This window comes from Falco naumanni, chromosome 3 (genome assembly GCF_017639655.2).
Source record: "Falco naumanni isolate bFalNau1 chromosome 3, bFalNau1.pat, whole genome shotgun sequence".
Lineage (NCBI taxonomy): Eukaryota > Metazoa > Chordata > Aves > Falconiformes > Falconidae > Falco > Falco naumanni.
In genome coordinates this window covers 102372124-102394508 of record NC_054056.1, presented here as the reverse complement: position 1 = coordinate 102394508, position 22385 = coordinate 102372124, and the positions used below count along the sequence as shown (strand labels likewise).

General features: G+C 45.0%; 1 protein-coding gene across 2 annotated transcripts in view; it reads right to left on the bottom strand.

Moving 5' to 3' along the window:
* Positions 1 to 19938, bottom strand: part of DEPTOR (DEP domain containing MTOR interacting protein) — a 76246-nt gene extending 56308 nt beyond the window's left edge. The window contains exons 1-2 of one of the 2 annotated variants that reach the window (XM_040585571.1): positions 19885 to 19938; positions 19606 to 19701 (exon numbers count right to left, since the gene is read on the bottom strand). In XM_040585571.1, coding sequence (XP_040441505.1) covers positions 19606 to 19691 — 86 coding nt within the window. In that variant the 5' untranslated portion in view covers positions 19692 to 19701; positions 19885 to 19938. Of the gene's footprint in view, positions 1 to 19605; positions 19776 to 19884 lie in introns of those variants that run through there. The other variant, XM_040585570.1, reaches the window with a different exon arrangement.
* Positions 19939 to 22385: the final 2447 nt, after the last annotated feature.

Here is a 22385-nt window from a genome sequence, read left to right as displayed (position 1 = left end):
GCATCCAAGGGGGTAGGGGAGCCAAAAAAAAAGCTACAGGCTGAGGTTCCTTATGCAGCAAGGCTGGCATCTCTGTTACATTTACCCCCAGGGAAAAGCTACGTGGGACCTTGCTGCACTCTTACGCTGCGTGCCGCAAGTTTCAGACCTCCTGAGAAACCAGGAGGTCTTTCCACCCACCTGCCTCCCAGTGCATCTGGGGAAGAACAGATCCGTGACACCCAGAAAGCACCACAGTACTGAACAGGTTGGCACCGCAAACAGTAACAGGTGTCATTATCTGCCAGAGGTAACCCAAGAAATCCACAGGAGAACTGAAATTAGCCAAGCACCTTATCTCAAGTGCAGCTGTGATATTTCTCCCACCCTGTCAATGAGTGACAAATAGTTTTGCTCAGATACTTTATGGCTTTGGGTAACCCCTGATCTCAAAGTCCTTCCAGGCATGCCTGCTCTCAGCCCCAGCACTGCAGACCTGCAGGAGATCTTCTCCCCAATATGTTATGCTCCTGAGAGGTACACAGTTTGCACTCCTTTCAGCAGGCCTTGCCAACCCTGCTAAAAGCAAGAAAAAAAATTCTGCCTTCATTATTAATAATACGTCATACTGCAGTAATATCTCAACTGCTTTCAGCAATTATTTTCCATCTCTACACAAAACTCTTAACTGATTACTGTGCTGTGTAATCATGAGCGTCATTAAGCACAAATAGCCAGTACCTGACAGGTAATAAAATGAGCAATAAAATACTTAGTGCTATGTACTGTTGTTAACAAACCCGATTTTATATTGAGACTATGATCCAAGACTTCATACTCACTTCCAACCAATATGTAGGCTCAACTTACAATGAGTATAGATGCAGTATTCTTCCAATATACTGTACGTCTTATTAAAATCATCGCACTTTGTTTATCCTCATTCTAAATGAATAGCTTCCTTTTTTTCATGTTTTGCATAACTGCATTACTGGGCTTTATTTTTACTTTGGAGGAAGCTGTGAAAGCAGTAAGTGAAAAAATACTGACTAGAAAAAGCACTCTTTATTGAATTTCTTTAAATAAAAATATAATCTTTCCATATTTTGGCACTGATTCATGCTTTTTTTGCCTCCTATAGCTGGCAATCCTGCAATATGCAGGATGTTACACTGACAGAAGGCATGATTCAAGGGAGTTTTTTCCACTGTCTCCCAGAAGTCTATTGAAATCCAGTGTGTGACCACTAAACTATAACATAAAACTGGAACTGATGCGAATTTTTAAACACTGAAAGTAACGATCCATTTGACTGGACGGCCTAGAGGTGATTAAATTGTTAGTGGATGACCTTCACATAGAAATGGAGGCACAGGTAAGACTATAAAATGCAAGGCTGCGCACTAACAACAAAATGCTCTGCTGAATACTAGGAACTTGGAGACTGAAAGCAACAGAGAGTAAAAAATAGCTGAATATGCAGTAGCTAAACTTTCACTGACTACAGGCTATCAACAGGCTGAGACCATACAAAAACAAAGGCAAACTTAGTTGCACTAACTGAGATGTTTCCAGAAATGACAGTAAATCCAGTTGTTCATGCCATTGTATATGATACTACAGGACATCATCTAAGTATTGTGTATTGTTCATACCATCCTCATTCAAGAACGATAAGGTCAAAGAGACACAACAAAGCAGTGTTACACTGGTATGAGAAATAAGGAGCCAGTCTCATGAGCAGAGAGAAAAAGATACTGGCTTGGGAGTCTAGCCTTATCGAAACACAAACGGGGAGGAACAGATTTGCTGTCTATAATCTTTCAGGTGAGTTAAAAGCAGAGTGCAAGAAAAGCTATTAAAGTGACACTGAGGAATCCTAAGGTAAAAATAAGGCAAAGTTTTGGAGCAAAATTTTCTAATTGTTACTTGAGGCAAGAACTTAAAATAACTTAGAGAACTGTAATAAATATACCAAAGGATTATGCGTTGTAATATTCTGCAGAAGACCTTCCAGGCCTGTATTTTATAATTACATGTTTTACACTGATATCTATTAATAAGCTGGGGAATACTACAGGGAGGAAGAATATCAGAGGTGGGCTTTGAATGCACTATACAAGGACTCACAGCTTCTCTAAAGTCCTGTTTCACGTCAGCTGCAAAAAAAGAAAGGTTCAAGTACTCCCTATGTTAAAACATTTGCTCTTTATATTAAGGCTTTTATTAAAAGTGGGCATGCAGATATACAGACATTCTTCATATGCTTGCCAAAGCACAGGAGCCGTAAGCATGATGAAAGACGCCCATATTTGCCAGCCTGCTTCCTTGCTTTTGCAACAGGGTATTACTTGTTTTTCATTTTTTCTGTGCTAGCATACAACAGTCCTTAGGTGGCTGATCGAAACAACAGGGGCTTCACTGGCCTGTCATTATCTGACAGTCAACAGCAAACTGGTGGCATGTTCTCCTCCAATGTCTGAGGGAAATCCTACAACCTTGGTGACATACAACTCTGTCAAAAAATGGCTGGGCATCTGCTGTGGGGAAACCCCATCAGCATGCAGAGGCCAAGGGTCTGGTCTGCTTCTTTGGTAAATCAAAGCTTATAAGCCTGGAGAAGCTGCAATGTCAGAAGGTCGCTCCACCAGCTCCACGGCCCAGCTCTGCATTTTACCCTTGGGTGAAGCCTCTGTGTGTCTGTGCTCAGTTGGTTTTCCTTCCTCTGTGTGCAACACCCACTCATCTTGCTGAGGCACAAATCACCAGGTTTGCAGGAACCTCCAGCCACTCATCTGAGATCTTATGAAGCTACCACAAAGAACCTGACTATATAGTCATAGTCACCCTGGTCTTTTTAAGCCTGGAATTTGTCTAATGTTATATAGCGGTACATGACCTTTTTAAAAATTTATTTCTTGCAATAATATAAAGTATGTAATTATTAAAGTAAATAAACCAAAATAGGATAGAAGCCTAAATATACTCATGTTACAGCCTTTTTCAGTTCCCTTAAGTTGTCATGTTTGCTTAAGAAAAACATTGCTTTGAGTGTAAAATATACGCCAGTATGACCTTTACAGCCGGCTAGAGGCAACAAATCAGCATAAGCCTAATTAACATTCTGCTTATTTATGTTTTTCCTAAAGAGAAACCTGTAACATCCAGTTTCACTTTGAGTACCAAATGAAAAAAAAAAAAATTAATCACCGTCTACAGAGAAAAAACAAAAAATGTCTCAGAAAGCTATTGATTGCCCCCAACTACACTAATGAGTTCCAAATGCATCTATGCCAAACGGTAACAGTGATTTTACTCAGAATTCTGCAACATAACACTACTGTATTCATTTTTTAAACATAGAATTGCTCTCTGACACAAGTGTTTTAATGATAAAGAACCATCCTATCTGCTTTAAATCTCTTTCTTTATCTAGGTCATACAAACACGTAACATGAAGAATTATGGTATAGGGATTTAAGGGGATTACTCAATGGCGTGAAGTTACTCACTGCTTAAATTCTGGCAGGCTAATGAAGAACTTTATTATTAAGGAGAACGTATTCATAAAAATCCTAGTTAATGAGTAATTCTATTGAAATTATTTCACTTTTGCAAAAATCTGGTCTGGGGATGGTTTCTTTCAATGAGCTCAGCATTTTCCTACATCTGATATAAGATATGAACAGATACACAGCTGCTGCGTAACCACTCTTTATAAATAGTTCCTTCTGTCAGGACACTAACAAGGATCTCATCTTGTTTGATTAGGCCTTGTTAAGTGTTCACAAGTAGATGAGCTTTGAAAAGACAAGTATTACAGAAGCATTATTCCTCTGCTCTTCAGAATAAATGGAAATTTTCCTTTAAAATTAATAAATAAATCAATAAGAAGCCCAGAGAAGTTCTGCTGCTCTGCTGAAAAGCTTGCTGCCATTGCTGGGCCACGTGTTTTCCATTTCTCATTCTAAGCAAAATTGTCTCTCCGCACATGCAGAAAGCTCAGCGAACAAGTATTTATGTGCTCAGACAATAAATTCAGACTGTGACTTCTTACTGCTTTAATAGCTCAGAACACGCACCTCGACCCTTATTCACCAAGGCACAGCATCAGCTCTACGCAGGGTGTCAGCCTCAGCTGAACGCTGGTAGACTTGGATTACGCTTACAGCACACACCAGCTCTGGGTCAGGCCTGAGCGTGAATCCAAAACACATGTTGCACTGGCAGGTAGGGATAGACCTTAGATGGGCAACAGGACAAGAGGAGCTAAGAAGTTAGGGCCTGCCCCGTGCCTTTACACAGACTCAGACATTCACCCATCATCAGTGTAAATGGCCCAACACTGTGTGTTAATCCTAAATCAAATTCATTTACTCAAGACAAGCCTGGACAGCATCTTTCCTGAGGAAAGGCAGGATCTGTAGGAGCCTGGGAATGGTTGTTCCTCAGATGGTGTCAACAACCACAGCTGGGCAGATGGACCATGGGCAGCTCTTGTTGTAGCTACCCAGACAGGTGGAGGCATGCTAAAGAGTGTGCCAAAGTTTAGTCCATTACTTACCCTGGCTATCAAAGCACCACACAAACATTGCCAGTGAGGTCTTCATCTGAATGTGACTACCAAGAGTTTTCTGAATGCTGAACTACAGAATCATAGAATCATAAAATCATTTAGGTTGGAAAAGACCTTTAAAGTCAATGAGTTCAGCCATTAACCCAGCCCTGCCAAGGCCACCACTAAACCACGTCCCTAAGTGCCACATCTACACATCTTTTAAATACCTCCAGGGACGGTGACTCCACCACTTCCCTGGGCAGCCTGTTCAAAGCGTGCTTGACCACCCTTTCAGTGAAGAATTTTTTCCTAATATCCAATCCAAACCGTTGTCCTGGCACAACTTGAGGACATTTCTTCTTGTCCTCTCACTTGTTCCCTGGGAGAAGAGACCGACCCCCCCCTGCCTACAGCCCCCTGTCAGGGAGTTGCAGAGAGTGACAAGGTCCCCCCTCAGCCTCCTTTTCTCCAGGCTGAACACCCCCAGCTCCCTCAGCCGCTCCCCATCAGACTTGTGCCCCAGCCCCTTCCCCAGCCCCGTTGCCCATCTCTGGACACGCTCCAGCCCCTCCGTGTCCCCCCTGCAGTGAGGGGCCCAGCACTGAACACAGGGTTCCAGGTGCCGCCTCACCAGTGCCCAGTGCAGGGGGACGGTCACTGCCCTGGTCCTGCTGGCCACACGATTGCTGAGAGAAGCCAGGATGCCATTGGCCTTCTGGGCTACCTGGGCACACAGCTGGCTCATGCCCAGCCGGCCGTCACCCACCACCCCCAGGCCCTTTCCCCCCAGGCAGCTTTCCAGCCGCTCTGCCCGAGCCTGTAGCGCTGTGTGGGGCTGGTGTGAGCCAAGTCCAGGACCCAGCACTGAGCCTTGTTGAACCTCGTACAACTGGCCTTGATCCATCGATCCAGCATGTCCAGAGCCTTCTGCAGAGCCTTCCTGTCCCCAAGCTGATCAACACTCCCTCCAGCTTGGTGTCCTCTGCAAACTTCCTGAGGGTGCACTTGATACCCTCATCCAGATAATTGATAAAGATATACAATATTTCAGTCCATATATAAGTAGACTGTGCATATATGAATGCAGAAACTGCAAAAGGTTTGTGGCCACTAAACACATAAAAGCATTGAACAAGAGGCCAACACTTCTGTGTCTTCTTCCACAGGTCTATAATTTTCTGAGGTGGAATACTAATATTTTACATGAAAAAATGTTCTGTGTACAGTCTTCAGCCTGCAAGCATAATGTCACAGTTTCCAGTCCACTGGAACTTTTCCTTAGCTGCTATATGTTTAAATAAATTATTCTCTCCATGTTTATTGTGCTTCTTCTGAACCATTTATGCAATCCTTTTTTCTTCCTCCTTTGCCCCAGTAATGCGTTTCCCAAGAGTACGGCTGTTACTGGCCTCATATAAACTCAGATGTTCCATATTCATCAGAAAAGAAATCAGCACAAGAGTACAAACATATTTCATGTGAAATTATGTAGGAGACACTGTTTCAGCTGGTGTTGATTTACAGATTTTACCAAAAAAAGTCACATGAAGTTCTTAATATATTAGTTTGGAGCAGCTCTAGCCCCGCTGTAGCCAAAGTGAATGCAAGCAATTATCTTTCAACCACCACTGTTTGATTCATTACAGTAGGCTCCAAGTATAGCACTTGGGAAAACCACCACTTTATAGAAACCTAAAATGATTGGATTTCCCCCCATTATTAAATACTTTTAAAGGATCTAGGCCTTGCAGCATTGTGATAAAGCACAACAGCATGCAGAAAAAGCAACAAATCTCATTGCTTTGTGCATGTTGAAAGACATATTACTTTAGAAAAGGTGTGATAATGGTTGGGCGCATGCCTGATTTAATCACGTCTTTGATCACACCTGTAAAAGCAAGGGAATATATCTTGTTGCCTTCCAAATGGATTACCAGATGAGACATGCCCCTCCAAGGGAGGACAGTGTTAACAGCTCTAATACCTTCTTCCCTCAGCACCGGGCTGAAAATACACTTTCTACAAGGACAGATGGAGCTGCAGCACTATGGAAAACCAGGAATTTATGCACAGAAACGAACGCCCAAAGTGGGTCCTTTGTGCACATGTGAAAAGATCTGAGAGCGCTCGATTCATTTGTTGTTACCGCCATGCAGGCAGTGAGAACAGACAAGCAGGTGGCTTGCCCTGAGCTCACTGTTCCCCTTGTAATGCCAAGACAACATAGCCAGCAGATTTCTGGCACTAACGTGATCTACTGGCCTTCCAGCATGTATTGCCTTGTACACTGCCCCCAGACTTTTCTCTGTTCTCCTCCTTCACGGACAGATATAAAACCATTATGCCTTAAGTATGCGCAGTTTGTATTTCTGTCCCCCAAGTTCTTAAGAAATGGATCTACAGATAAGCTCGCAGACACCTTGAAAAGCTCTCTTGGTGGCATGAAGAGTTGCGATGTTGGCATCTCGTGAACCTCACATGATGTGGGGTAAAATCCTGGCCTGCCTTAAGGCAGTGCAATCAAGGGAATCAGGTCCTCACCTTCACATCTTCAAAAAAATCTCAGTTGAAACAGAGATTTCAAAAGTTCTTGGGCATTCATTTGGAAATGGATACATTTCTCATCCTCAAATCTGCTTGAAAAGCTGGACAATGCAAAAGGAGTGGTATTGTCAACCAATGCATCCGTTTTACAAACTAACCAGCTGATTTTGCACTGAAGTCGGTTAGGAAGTATTCTCACAAGCCCTCCCACCAGTGCAATCGAGTGGATAATAATCTCTCATTACCAGACAGTAACAAAATGCTGATAATATCAGCCACCACAACTTAAAGAAGACATCACGCTATGCCTTCATGAAATACAGGGTAATTCAGGTTGGAAGGGACCTCTGGAGGTCATCTGTTCCAACTTGTACTGAAAGCATGTCCGGTTAGTACAAGCTGCTCAGCATCATGTCCAGGCAAGATTTTAACACCTCTGAGCTTCTCTGGGCCTATATTCCAACTCTTCTACTTACCCGCACAGTGAATAATTATTTCCAAATATCTCATTAGAAATTCCCTTGCAAATTTTGCCTACTGCCTCTTGTCCTACCCCTGTGCACCTCAAAAAGGTCTCTCTCCCTGTTTTCCTATGCCTTCTCGTTTAAGTAGTTCCAACCAGCAGTAAAATCCCCCTGAGCTTTCTCTTCTCTAGGCTGAGCAGATGCAGCCCTCAGCATCTCCTTGTACATCACATACTCCAGCCCAACGCCACCCTGACAGCTAGCCCTTCTTGGGGCTTGCTTCTTGCACAAAGACACTTTTTTTTCTGTCTATTTCAGACAACTGTATGATTTTGTATAAATTAAGATTAAATGAATAAATTAAGCTTATTAAAATAATCTTTTAACCAACTTTGCTTTATTTCTCTTCTTTAGTGTGCTTTTAACAACATACTTCCATCACCTCGTCTAATTAGACAAGCAGCAGTATGATACCAATAGCTCCTATTATGGAGCCATTCTTCTTGTCTCAGAGATCTACGTATTAATGTAACCTCATCTACTTCTACCATTTCCCAAAAGGCTTGCAAGGTCTGAGTTTGTCCAAATGCTATTAGTTTTGAAAACACTTCAATTGTCCAAGACAAGTCTTTAAAGCTTCTAGCCCCAAATAGCTCTCAAAACGGTATTTGTACAATCTCTTTTGGGATTTGTACATGATAATGCTACTTTGAGCTTCTTCACATGACATCCTCCCCGTTTGCACTGACCAAGCACCAAAATAGCAGCTTAAACCAAGAGTTACTCTTTCTACATCTTAGTAAAAATAAATTAATTTCAACTAGAAGAAACTACAAGTTAATTACATACTGAGCATCAGGAAACAATTAACAGCTTTCTATTATATCACCTTGATTTCTAAGCTATATAATTATATGCTACTGCAGAAAAGGATGTGTGATTATCAGGACAAGGATCCTTTCTGCAAAAAATGAAAGGAAATTGTTCTACCGCTGATAATCAGCACTATAAATAAGGCTTAGCTACCATCTTTTCAGACGTAATTTCCATTAATTGCAGTCCTGACTCTGAGTGACATGTTGGCCATGGGTTGTCAGATTCTCCTCCCAAAGAGGATGAGCATAAGTGCTGGACTCACAAGCACTGACAACTTCAGCTTCCTGTATTCTGCAATAGTCATTGGAATTAAATTAAAAATTATTTTTTTTACGAACCATATTGTAATTATGCCTTGCATATGACCTGCCTCTTAAATCAGAGCTGAGAATGGCTTGTGAAAACGCAAAGGAATACACAGGCTTACTTCAAGTAACCCCAGCACTTTGAAGACACAAGTAACAACGTGAAGAGCAACAGATACAACATACGAACACTTCTTTTTAACCCCTGCCACTAAACTCATTTGGCCCAATATGCAGGAAAGAGGTGCAACCACACAGCCAGTGGATGGTACAGCAGTTCAGCCGAACGCTAATGGAAACATTACAGCAATATACCCATTTTGGCAATGTCCCTTAGTGTAAGAAGCAATGAAACAACCCACCCAGGCAAACCCACACGACTCCAAGTCAAAGGCCACTGTGCTAGAAGGCAGGTGTGTTACTGGGAGTGGGAGAATCTTCCCAAACCAGGCAGGTTATATAAGATCCATAAAGGATAAACATGACAGTGCTAGCGCTCCTTATCAGCAGAACTCTGGTCTCTGTAAATTCCTCATGCAGCGCACCTCCAGGATAGCTAACACCTCTCCCCCAGAAAGTTCAAGTTCTGTTACAAGTTCTCCTTCCCTATTAGCTCACACCTCAAGGCTTCTTCTATGCACTGTGCTTAACAAACATCATCTTGTCTGGCTCTTATCTAGCTGGAATGCTCCTGGAAATAATAGTTTCCACAGTTTCTGAACTCAACATCTCCCTGATTCCTCCCACTGCCCCCTCTTCTGTCACATCAAACACAGTATTACTGCGCTTACATTCACTTTCAAGCTCCTACCTTTTCTATCACCATCTCTCAGGCAGTGCTGGCTTTTGCTGTGACCAGCCATTTAGCTTCAGTTTTGCCATTCAGTTTTAAATCTTCAAGCAAGCCTCTTTGTGCTTGCTGCCTTAATACACAGGAGGCACCCTCGCCCAAAGAGCCACACAGCTGTCTGGATGTAGTCCCCCAAATCCCGTCCAACATTGCTATGATCTCTACCAAAACCTTGACATCTAAACAGTGGTTTGGCAGGTGAAGAATGGATGAATGGGATGAGAAGGGGCTCCTGGACTGGCACAGCTGTATTTTAACATCAGGGTTTGACTCCATGAGAAGCCAATCTTACTGTGGGGTCCCCCAGTTAAATCGGGGGTCTGTGGAGCTCCTCAGCCCCTGACCCCAGGCCAGCTGACCTGATCCCTTGCACTGTCATTGGTGCTAGTCTGACATGACGGTAACCTGGCTGAGCCCCCCAGACTGGTCACCACAGCATCAGGCACACACCCAGGCAGGTGCACCAGGCCAAGCAGCAGGAGCCCCAGCCCAGGGGAGGTGGGCTGCCCTTTCCTGCAGCAGCAGCTAGACGCATCAGCTCAATGCCACTGTAAAACCCACAGCACGACATACAGTCCCCTGGTTCTCCACAGACACTAGGAAACTCTCATCTGCCTGCAAATCCCTGTGACGAAGCTGTGGTAGTCCATGTAATCACCCACACAATTGCAAGGAAATGGAGAATTATGGGCTTGTTGTGGGAAATCCAGCTTCTATATTTGCTCTGAATTAGCAAGCCCAATCAGGAATATTTTTTAATTATTCGTAAATGCACCTTTGAGATCTGAATGCATTTACCGGATTGAGGCACTGTTAAGAAGCAAACTATGAGACTGGAAAATTATAGGGCTGATAATTAAGGTAGGGGGTTGCATTCTGAAGTAGTGCTGTCACATCGGTAGCACTGTGATGTGCTAGTTATATAAACTACATAGCACAAATTTCAAAACACATGAAACGTCAATATTTGTCTCTGTCCATGCACAATACCCTGGCAAGAGCACAGAAGTAAAGGTAAAAACCCTGAAAGTAAAATAATCTAGGCAAATTGCAAACATAGTTTCTGTTCCAATCCGGTAATAACATGTGTGTTGGGCATTTTAACTCAACATGACTTTTATAGTCTGTCTTCTGCTAGAGTCTGAATTTTTTTAATGGGAATCCGGCAAATGTTTGACCCATGTTGAGTTTGGGGAAATTAAGCACTGAGGGGGTAGTCAAGTGAACCCAGCAGTGGCTGCTGCCACCATTCCCTCTCTCCATCCTTGACCATGCGCTTCTGCCGGCTCCCTCACCCCAGTGCTGGCACCGGTCTGACCTCATGCTAAGCCTGTTTAGAAAGTTAAATTTTTCTTATTTGACTTCAGCTGCTTTAGTAACCTGAACTTCTGATCCCAGACGAATACCAGTGCGAAGTGCAAGGGAAGTGATAAGAGCAGGGCAGCAGCAGCCTGCAGTTAGATCTGCTGTATCAGAAAACCACAGCCTTAAACTGTAGTTCAGTGACATGGGGTATGCCACCACCCATTTCTACCCCCCTACTGCATCCAAAGACACTTTTTATGTGGTCATGCGGTAAATCGGTTTGTAAAACTGACCCAACTGAAATACAAGCCATGCAAAAAGCCCTGATGATCACTTCCCCAGTGCAGGTCACTATATGGTAATGGTCCAGAGATGCTTAAGTCAGTCTGAAGGAGCAGAAGCACGGAGGAGGGAACCAGGAGGCAGAAACACCTATGTCGGTGTGGGTACAAGAGAGGACAGCTGCTTTCAGTGGCAGTACTTGCTTGAAGTTTTAGCCATCCAAACTACTAGCCCCTCTCCACTTCTCTAGCTCAAAGCATACCTGGATCCCTGCATAGCTGTACTGTGAGGAAGAACCCAGCTGAGGAACAGAGAAATAGATGTAACAGCAGCAGACCTGCTGACAATCACTGCCTGAGGAGCCTGCTTTGGCTTAGCAGGTTTCTCCAGAGCCTGAGTGAGCCTGTGACAGTCTGTGGGTTATCTTTTCCCTTTCTCCATGCTTTTCCATGCAACTCAATGGTTCAGAGTTTTCAAAAAAATAAAGGAGAAAGATTGCACATTATTTTACTGCCACTCCTGCTGTATAGCACTCTCCTGGCAGTGTAGGTTTAAATATTTTCTCTTTAACTCTGAGATCAGTTTTATTCTTTCTGCTGCAAGAAACAAAGACATATTCACAATACAGTCATTTCTCTTAAAGACCACAGGAAAAATGTGGGATTCAAGGAAAAGGTCAAATCTCCAAACAGGTAAAAAAAAAAAATAATTAAAAGTCATTACTGTTGCTGATATTTATGAAATTGATTAAAAATAGCTTCTCAGCTTTCCTTCTGCTACCTAGTGGAGGCAAAATGCCTCTGTAAATCTGTCTCTCCATTCTATTATAACAATAGTCTTAGCTGAAACAGTGTAACTAAGGATCCTTATAAGCCTGTGTTCAAACAGGTTTAAGCTCTATTTAATTCCAGTGGTTTATACATTAAAATTGTTTAAAATATAGGGTTTGTATGTCTTGCTGCTGCTTAAGAAAAGAAAACCAACAAAACATCAACCTATGACTAATACATAAGCGTGTCCTTCACTCTACAAATGCCAGTGGTTCTGCTGAGACCTGAAGCTTTGCCATTTCTGTCTTCATTAACCTTTAGAGCCTCAATGCAGTTTTTCTTCAGGGACCAGGCACACCAACCAAACTTGCTTAGCTATTGCTTCTTAACCAGCCTTTCAACCCCTTTGCCAGTTCTCCATCAGTTTAATCCCTTCCCACAAAAGTTTATTTTGAGGAGATGACTGTATTCAACCCTGGCCTTGAATAAAGAAAAAAAAGTATTTTTCACTTGGCAAAAGAACTCACACAAACCTGCTCTGCCAAGGAAGAAAGAGGCAAAAGAGTTAACACAACTACAACACAAGGATTACGAAAATAAAAACTGAGAATAAGCGAGAGGAAAGGTAGAAGGGCCCAGAGCCTCAGGAGGGAATGTCTGAGAGCAGACCCTAAGCCAAGAGCTACCACCCAAGCCAGCACTCCGTGCCTGGACACTTACTGATAGGGATGAAGTTGTCAGGAGCTTAGCTGGACTGCGAAGGAGCTAAAATTTGCTCCTGTGACAGCACCCTTCACTTCCGTTAAGTCATACATCACAGAAACCACTGGAATTCTATACTTCAAAAAGCACTGGAGTCCACAGATACACAAAATACCTCAACTAAAAGGAGATGCAGACTCCTTCCTAGTCCTTGTCCGTTCATCCATTAGTGAAAGCTTGTTGACCTCCCTCCTGGCTTCAGTCAGGTCTCTCGCTCGTGTGAGAGGTGTGACTTTGGAGGGAGAAAAGAGCAGATCCTTTCCCAAATACTGTACCCAGAGCTCCCCACTCATCCTGGCACACACACAGTATCACCTCTGCATCTCCACACTTGGGAGGTATTTTTCTCTGAGCTTTCAGGATGCCACTCTTGGGCTTGGTGTCTGACCTCCCAGACTAGAAATCCCAACAGAGTCCCACTTCATTTCCCTGAGCTTGGTGGCTTCACACTGACCCTACCTTGCCAGCCACAGCCCGCTACCGCTGCAAGAAACTGCTAGCAATCGCAGCCAAGATTTGTGTTGCAAGGGCTTTATTTTTCTTCAGAGCACACAGTGCCTACCCCTGCTGGGACTTCATAAACAGCTCAAACTCCTAAGTGCTATCACTACACAAATAGCAAATAATAATGACAACCAGTGATAGGAGGACCTCTCTGTCATGGTGCCAGGCTACAGCCACTGCCCCCTCAGAGCAGGGATCCAGTAGTAAATGCAAAGCTAGATTGCTTTTGGCACATTAATTCTGCCTTCCCTGCACGAGCACCAACATCAGACCAGTTTCTTTCACCTGTTGATGGGCAGCTCCTCTAATATAAAATAAATACAAAATATTCTTGCACATGCTACACATGAGGATCCTTTGCTTGCCTGATGACCTCTGCTAACCTGAGACAAAAGTTAATGATTGACTCCATCTGGAACGGAATACATAAAATATACAGCATAAACCATTCGTACAACATTCGCCTTCTTATGTACATAACCAAAGAGCAATTGCTGTTTGCACACGCGTTGCTAACTACTTGATCTCTGAGTTGTGCTGGAGGAACACTGCTGACAGGAACGACTAAATTATTAAAAGGCGTAGCTTAAAGGATAGAACTGAGCAAGCAAAAGCCTCATGTCTTGATTTCTAGAAATGTTAAATAGCCACAAATTTTACTGAAGGACATGAGAAATTGAGATTCCTGGCCCGTACATGTATCTATGCATGTTTATATATACATATGGGACTCAATGTCATTAAAATTAGTACAAACAGGCAAAATTTAAACACATAAGAAGGTGCATCAGGTATCAAAGATTCTAGAAAAAATGGACATACAAATGTGAGAAACATGCTTTTTATAAAATTAAAATCATTTATATTAATTAAAATATATAATTGGAAGTGTTGTGATAGGACAGAGTTAGTGGGGAAACTTCTTGATTTCAACAGCTCTACCAACCCTCACTCTGAAACCTTTTCTTCTTACTCTAGTGGAACCTCACAGAGAAGATTGCCAATTTTTTGGGCGCTTGATTTTGGAAAACAAATTAATGAAAGTGCAATTATTTGGACAGAGAGTTCTGAAGCACTCTGTTCCACTGAGATACGGTAATATAATCTTCTGTGTCCTATCCACCCTGAAGAAGTCAGCAGACAAGATCCTCTTAAAGTGAGACAACTGAAAACTGTTTTTTTCTGGATTAGTTTTGAGCTTGATCAGTAGCTCCTGGCTAAGGATAATGCGACCACTGGTGAAGAACTAAGGAGGTTGCAAGAGCAAGGTGCAGGGAGTAGAAAAACACATCATCCCTTTAGGTGGAAATACAACGTTGGATTATTTTAGGCAGATTACAAAATCTCATCCTAATGAATTCTGTCTCTAAAAATGTCATATACGTTTGTTTAATATCTGAATATTGGTCAGGATCTGACTTGAGAGGAAGTGACCTGTAGACAGTTCTGTACCTTAAATCCTTTTCCTGCTTTTAGTGTATAAGCTTACACTACAGTGTTACTATACTTTCAAACACATTTAATTAATTATGTAACTATATGGTTAATATATTTCTATATTATGGCAATACATTAACACTAAGGCTCTTTTGATAACATTTCTCTAGAAGCTGTTACTGTATGTTACTGTGAAAGTGCCCATTGCACTTTAGAGTGCCAATGAAGTTTTGAATCCTACCACCATGAAAAAGGCTGACTATTTACTGCTCAGAGTAGGAAAAAATTTATGAACCTGTAGGTGCTATTATCCTTCAGAAGTTAATGACTCTGAAAGTTATGCACTCCAACATGTCAAGAAGTCTTCTTAAAGTGATAATCTTCCTGAAGCAAGACCTTTGGAAGACCAGTGAAAATTGGTTCTGACTTGGCTTGAAGCTTCAAAATGTATAGCTGTTTACCATGTAAAACCTCTTTGGCAAGATGAAAATCATGTACAAACTCTGATAAAAAAGCGAACAAATTCCTGTTAAACCATATGTTGCATTTTGTCTCTTTGAAAGGAATGCATGCTTCGTATTTCCCTAAGCAGACAGAAGCTGCTGAATTATAAGCACTACTCTGTTAAAATCACTGGCTTATCTAGCAAGTTTCCTGATTATTTACTCAACTATTTAACACAAGTGTGAATCGGGAAAGGTGTTGCTTCTTGAAAAGGCTGGTGATACAGAGGTATCTGAAAGATTGCAGAGACATTAAATATCATTCAAGTTACACCTACTACAGAGAACTGCACTTGAATACAATGGCAATTTCTGATTTTTAAAAAATGAACACAAAAAAAAGGTGCTCTTTAATATTGCTGTTTGGTCAACTGAAGCCTTAAGACACTTTGAATGATTAGGCCCATGTTCTGCAAGAAATGAAGGACTCTTAGAAGATATACAAGATTTTGGTGACAAGCTGGCATCAAGAAACAATTAGCAGACAAGGAAGATTTCAGACACCCCTGAGCTGTAAGACAGACAGCATGTCTATCAAAACATGCCCATTGAAACTGCTTTTGCTTGCCAGTGGCAAGATCAGCTCTAAATTAATGCTCAAACCCAGACTGAAATACTTTAATCCCTCTGCCAACAGTGTTGAAATGAGCACAACCTGTTGCCTTTGACCAGGAGGGAAACAAGCTTGGAACTGCTCCGCTTCCAATAAAATTCTTATCAACTTCGGTAGTGCCGTTATAAGTTCCCGTTATTATGCTTCCAACGATGACTATACAAAGCACTAAGGCTGTGCCACCTTCCTTCAGGCACACCCAGCGGGGCCAAGGAAGCTCCAGGACATTTGCTTCTCCAGGGCTGCCCAAGGCAGGTGTTTGCAGGCAGGGATGTAGTGGGGTGCAGGCTTCCTCCCAGTCCTGAGGAAGCTGAAGGCCCCATGATCCTCTCAAACACAGTTCTCGCAGTTTCTTCAGGAGACAGGTCCATACTCATTGATCCTAAGTTATGGAGCCTTTTAAGGGCAGCTCTGTTGCAGCCAGCCTCAAAAGAGCTGAGGAGCTCTTCAAAAGAACTGAAGAGCAAGAGGATCTCTGAAACCGCAGCAGAACAGAGGGACGAGCTGGGATTTTGGGTGGCTGGAGCTGTCAGGCAGCCAGAGCCCCAGCAGTTTGTCCTTGCAGGGCCACCGGTGCCTACAGAGCCCACAGCCAGGTTTTGCCCATCCCAGCTCTCCCCTTGCTCTTCCTAGTCTCATGCACGGTGCTGAGAAGCTGCCAAAGGGTCTGCCCTGAAGTGCCACACTGCTGAAATCTTCAGCTTTGTTTCATGGCTGTCAGCCTGATAATTTAAAGGTTTTCCAAAAGCCAAGCTTCGTAAGTCCTCAATTTGAAAAATATGTTTCTATTAACCAAAGGTTAAGAGTTAAGTATTCACTCAGCCAGCTACTGGGTATAGAGGCAAAGGACAGAACTACTGGTATAAAAATTGACCCTGTTAGCTAAAATATAGCTCAAGATCCTGTTTCTTTTTCCATAAAATACCCCACCACCGGACCAGGATTTACATCACACCCCCACCTCCCACAACCTGCTCATGACCAAAGCTGGTGGGTGCAAGCCCACAGCCAGCGTGTGCCAGCACACACCAGGGCAGAGGTTCCTGACCTAGCAAAGGGGAGACACAGGTCACAAGCAACCGAGGGACAGCAACAAGGACAAGGAAAAAACTCTTTGGCCTCCTCCACTCCCTCCCCTAGCCAGCATGCACTTGCCTGAGGAGGGGAAAGGGGCACAGGGCTTCTATCCCCACCACTGGCACAGCCAGGGTGCAAAGCCAGGCTTGCCAAGGTGCCGCTTAAATGACTTCAGCCCTCGCTGCATGAAGTCCCTGCCAGATAGGGACAGATGTGCAAACAGGCCTCTGGAACGAGGGCTATGAGGCAATGCCTGAGGCTGGGGTGAGACGGGCAACAGGAACTTTGCAAGGAATTTAAATCAAGCAGCTCTCGTAGGTATTTGAGTTTAGACACACGTGCTGTTTGGTCTAGTGCAAGAGTGCTTTAAATACCTACATTTGGTTGGGTTTGTGTAAGCAACACCATGCTTACAGTTTCATTTTACACTTTTGTTCCTAAGTTATGTGTTCATCTTGCAGTATGCAACACTTGCTCATATGCACTTTCACCCAAATACACACAGTCACCTGTCTGGCTGCATCACTCCTGCTGGGGGCTTATCTTGCATTTGTAAACATCACTAAGAATAGAGTACAGTATGTCTCCTTGAGTGCCAATGTGTGCTGGTATTCTATCATCTGTTTGCCTGTGCCAAAGGCTGCTGAGAGAGCCTGTCTTTGATCCTGCAAACACGTTTTCATTCAGCCTTAACAATTATACGCTTATCTTGGACAGGAGAAAGGAAACTTTAAATGCAGGGTTGGCTAAAACTTGTCTACCAGCCAGTCTTCTATCGCGTATTTTGTGGCTTTTGTTGTCTGGAAAACTGAAGAAGACTAACCTTTTACACAGAGTATCCCAACAGAGAAACAGAACAAAGCTTACAAAAAAAACGGGGGAAGAGAGACAATTTTGGGTGCAGTTTCACAAAACAGTTCCACCTGACCCAGTAGCTCACTGCTGCCAAAATGGGAGATCTTACTTCTCCACTACCTCCTGTTCTTGCTCCTAGCTTCACATTCCCACCACCTATCTTCTGTGGGTTCTGGCAGTCAGCAGACTAACATACCCACCAGATCTCCACATTGAATCTGCTCCCAAGAAGTGCTGGAAGCACGTGAGCAGGTACTCATCTGGGAGTGGGGGGAAGTGATGGGACTACACAGCCAGGAGTGGAGAGTCAGGGGTCAGGGCAGAGCAGATCTCCCCTGCTGGAGTGTAGCTAGGCATTATTCAGGATGAGCTGTTCATGAAACCATAGTCCAAGGAGATCTAGGACACTTCCTACAGATTGGCAAAGGAATGGCCATAGGTAACTTCACAGGGCAGGGTATAATATGGTTTGCATCTATAGATCATCCTGCCCCAAAAAAAGCACTGTGTTTCATTACCTTAATAAATGACAAATGCCATCCTTGATTGTGACACTAATGAGCTGATTCTAGGAGCCAGATCTGCTGAAGTTTCCTCAGTGGTCTCCTTAGGGAGAGTTTGCAAAGCTTTTGCTTTTACATTTAACTAAGAGGTATACAGAGAAAGATTAATGTGATCTTAACAGAAATTTTGTATTAGCCTTGAATCTTCAATTTCTAGTGAGGTAAATTAGGAACAGCAGGATTCTTATCAGGCTCTTGGATGAACAGCTCTGCACTAAGTCCACCATGCAGAGCCTGTGTGCCAGTGCACCCCGTCACCCTGGGTTTCACTTCAGGCTACTTTGCAGAGGAATCCCAAGCTTGAAGCAGACACTGGTGTGTACTGGAGCCAGACCACTAAAACAACATTTACTCCCCAAACAGGGATACCACTGGTGTGCATCACAAGGTGTCAATGGTCCTTACCAGGTGGATGCAACCGATGAAAATGTCAGGATCTGTACCAGCAGCAATGACAGCACTTCACAAATCAAGCAACATTTCTGTCATTTTGTACTGTTTTTTCTGGCATTTGAGCAAAAATTTTGAAGAAAATTCAGGCAAGAACTACTGGGAAAGTAGTTTTAGAATATCTTTCTAGTTACAAGGATAACACATAGTAATATTAGGATTTTTCTTCCTGAATCACAAGATCGACAAGCCAAAAGCCTTTAAATTTCCTTTTCTCCCCTAAAGTGTATGGGTACAGATGGCACACTTAAATACATCACAGAAATTAAAAACTGAGTCAGGCATTTTTGTTAAGGGCTTCTGCACTGCACACAACTCCAGTCACACAGCACTGTTAATTACTGCTGGCACTGACAGGCGGGATCCCCTTCCATCTGTTGGGTCCAGCTGATGCAAAATAAAAACAAGCCCTTCGAATAACCGGCACCTCTGCAGGGTCACCGAGAGCCGGGGGGCTCACGGGGTCCGTGCAGGAGCCGGTCTCCGTGCTCTGCTGGTTTCGCCCTGGCGTGCTGAAACACTTCACTGCTTACGGTTTCTTTGGTCGTTGGTTTTTTAATCTTTAAAGACGCAAGTCGTCTGGCATCGCTTCACCCCTTCAGCGAGCTGCAGCCTTTCCTTGAGACGCCTCCTGCCCGCCGGGGCAGAAGACCCCCGAGGCGGTAACTTGCCTCCCCGGGCTCGCAGCGCCGGCCGCCCCCTCCCCACCTCCTCCTCCTCCTCGCTGCGGAAAGCGGGGCCGGAGCCCGGGGACGCGCTGGAAGCGGGGCAGGTGCTCCGGTGCAAGTAAAGCCCGAGGGCACAGACCCCCGCCCTCCGCTCCGCAGATCCCCCTCCCGCCTGCAGGGGGGCAGCTGCTGACCCCGGGTACGTGTCCCCGGCAAAGCGGGGGGGAAGGCACGGCTTACCGGAGCTGCTCGCCGGTGAGCAGGACCTCGGCCATGTGCTCCAGCTCCGCCGCTTTCTGCTGCATGCTGCTCATGCCCTCCTCCATCGCCGCCGGCCTGCGGGCACAGCACCGCCGGGTAAGGGGGGACCGGGGACCCGGCGCCCCCCCTCCCCCGCCGCCGCGCTGCCCCCGCCGGCAGCTCCGCGGGGCGCCTCCCGCCCGGCCCCGGCGGCTGCAGAGCCTGTGGCTGGCGGGGGGGGGACGACGGCGGCGGCCTTCCCCCGCTGCTTCGGCTCACCTGAGCGGGGCAGGTCACTTTTCCCCTCGGCAGGCTCGGATCCCCCCACCCCCCCCACCCGCCCCCCCCCAGCTTCCCGTGTTATTGTGTCACAGGCAGGCGGAGAAACACATGGCTGCAGCCGCCGCAGCCGCAGCCGGGCTCGCCGAGGCAGCAGCGTCCCCGCCCGGCTGTCACTCGGCAGGGTCGGCGCTGCCTGCCCCCGCGGGAGGGGGCCGGCTCCTGCACGGACCCCGTGAGCCCCCCGGCTCTCGGGGACCGGCCGGGCTGGGGGCAGAGGGTGGCCGCGCACCGGCGCTCCCCGTCCGCGGCTCCCTCCCCGCGGGGGCACGGTGCCCGCGGCTCCCTCCCCGGCTGAGCAGCGGGGCTACCGGCAGGACGCGCTGAACGGAGGAGAAGCGCCCCCGGGAGAGGCCGGCCCGGGTGTGCGGGTCGGCCCGGGGCCGGCGGGATGCTGCGCTGCGCTCCGGCAGCCATCCCTAGCGCTGCCCGGGGCGGGGGGCAGGCAGGGAGCGGGAGGGACGGATTTTCACCCTCCAGAACTGCTGCTGCCCTCCTGCTGCCCGGATTCCAGCTCATCTGCTATCCCGGGGTTATTCTCAGACATTGGTCCCCTGCCCACATCACCTCTTTGTCTCCAGGCGACCGCGGATGCGGAATTCCTGAGGGCAGAGGAGCATTTAGTCTTGGAAATGGGAAATAAATTGCAAGGTCATAAACACTGTTTGTCAACATTTCTGATGGGGGAGGGGGGGACGGGGGGACCAGCCTTTTCAAAAAAAGTCCAGGAGGCATCTTCTGCAGTGCAGTGATCCAGACATGGTTTTCATTTACAAGCACGTACAATTAAGATATACCTTGATTGCCTACTCATTGCTTTTGTTTCTGCCTGCACATACTCTGCATGGAAATTGCATATGCTTAAGCCTTTGCAATATTGCCATTGATTTAGGACCTAGGCAGTAGTTTCAGAACCAAGAGAAGAACTATGAGGGAATCAAGTGAAGCTAGTAGTAACCAGGCTGCAGACAACAGGGAGGAGGTAGTTTTTTGCAGGGCCCATAGCAAGCTTGCGGTAGTAATTATGAAAGGAGACTCTGGGTGTAAAAGAATGGACTTTGAGTCAAGGAAAAAATGGACAAGTACTTGGAAAAGAAATCTACAGAGGGTTACTAAGCAGACAGCAGCCACATCCAGCTCAGGAAATTCTCTGTTCTAAAAATAACTGGAAGCTAGGCAAGCACTTGAGAGACATTTCATATATGCTTTCCATGCTGTTCCCTATGCATCTGTTTATAGGACACTGGACTAGATGGACCGACCTTTGGTTCAACCCAGTGTAGTCGTTTTAATGTGCATCTTTGCAGGTCTCAAAGAGCACTGGAGATCCACAGATGGCAAAGGGAGAAAAACACAATCTGCCTTCATTTCAGTTGTGGAATGGGCCAGGGAGAGAGGACACCTTAGAACTGTAAATACTACAGCCTGAGCTTGCTTGCTGTAGATTTGGAAGACATGCATTTAATCTGAATACTTGCAAACACCCTCTAATTCCACTCATACTGCAAACATACAAAGTACAGATTCACAAAGCTGGAAACAAAAAGGGAATTGAAACAACCATCTCATCTGACCTTATCTTTAGGACAAAGAATTTACAGAGTCATTTTTATCAAGCACTGTAGCACATGATGGAAGGAAAGACAATTTCAAGAGAACGTTACTGTACATTGCAGACCATTTCTGGGTAAGCCCTCAGCTCCATCACCTGGCTTCGGATGATTCAGCTGTTCATCACTGCTAAAAGGGGATACGGTGTTCTTCTCAGATCCAGTGGCACAATCTGCAATGTGTCTTGTGCTTCCCACTTTTAAGACCTCTGCTTGCTGCAATTCAATTCACTGAACAGACAGAAGAGTACCAGGAAGTGGAGAGTTTCTTCTGGGCTAGTGAGCAGAGCTGTAGCCAGAGCTGGCACCGAAGTGGAGTGGGCCTGGGCAGCTTGGAGCAGGAACAAAAGAAGAGGAAGAGGGAGAGGAAAAGGGGAAAGGAGCTGCCTTTTAGGCAGTGGCAAGGTATTGTTGTGACTCCGGGTGCCTGAGGAACTGCAGCCTGAAATGCATATCTTTCCTTGCATAGTCTTGCTTCTTGGAAAATGCAGGCCAGTGCAATTTCCTGTGCTGAATTATTTCATGATTATACATGGACATGTTTGCCTTTGCACACTGATATCCCATTTGTAATTTGTTCCACATGTTCACACTTGAATTTCTTACAGTTACGGTGTGTCTGGGAGGAGGGAATTGGGTATCAGTCACTCCAAGCCTGCTGTCACCCAAAAATGGTGAATTAACATAACCCCAAAGGGTCACATTTCAGCCTAGAGCCAGTAATGAGTAGATAAAATAAACCGGTTAGACGTTTGTATCTTGTTTTTAATGTACAGACTGCTATAGAACATAAGTTCTAGCAAAAGATTTAGCTGTCTTGACCTATCCTCC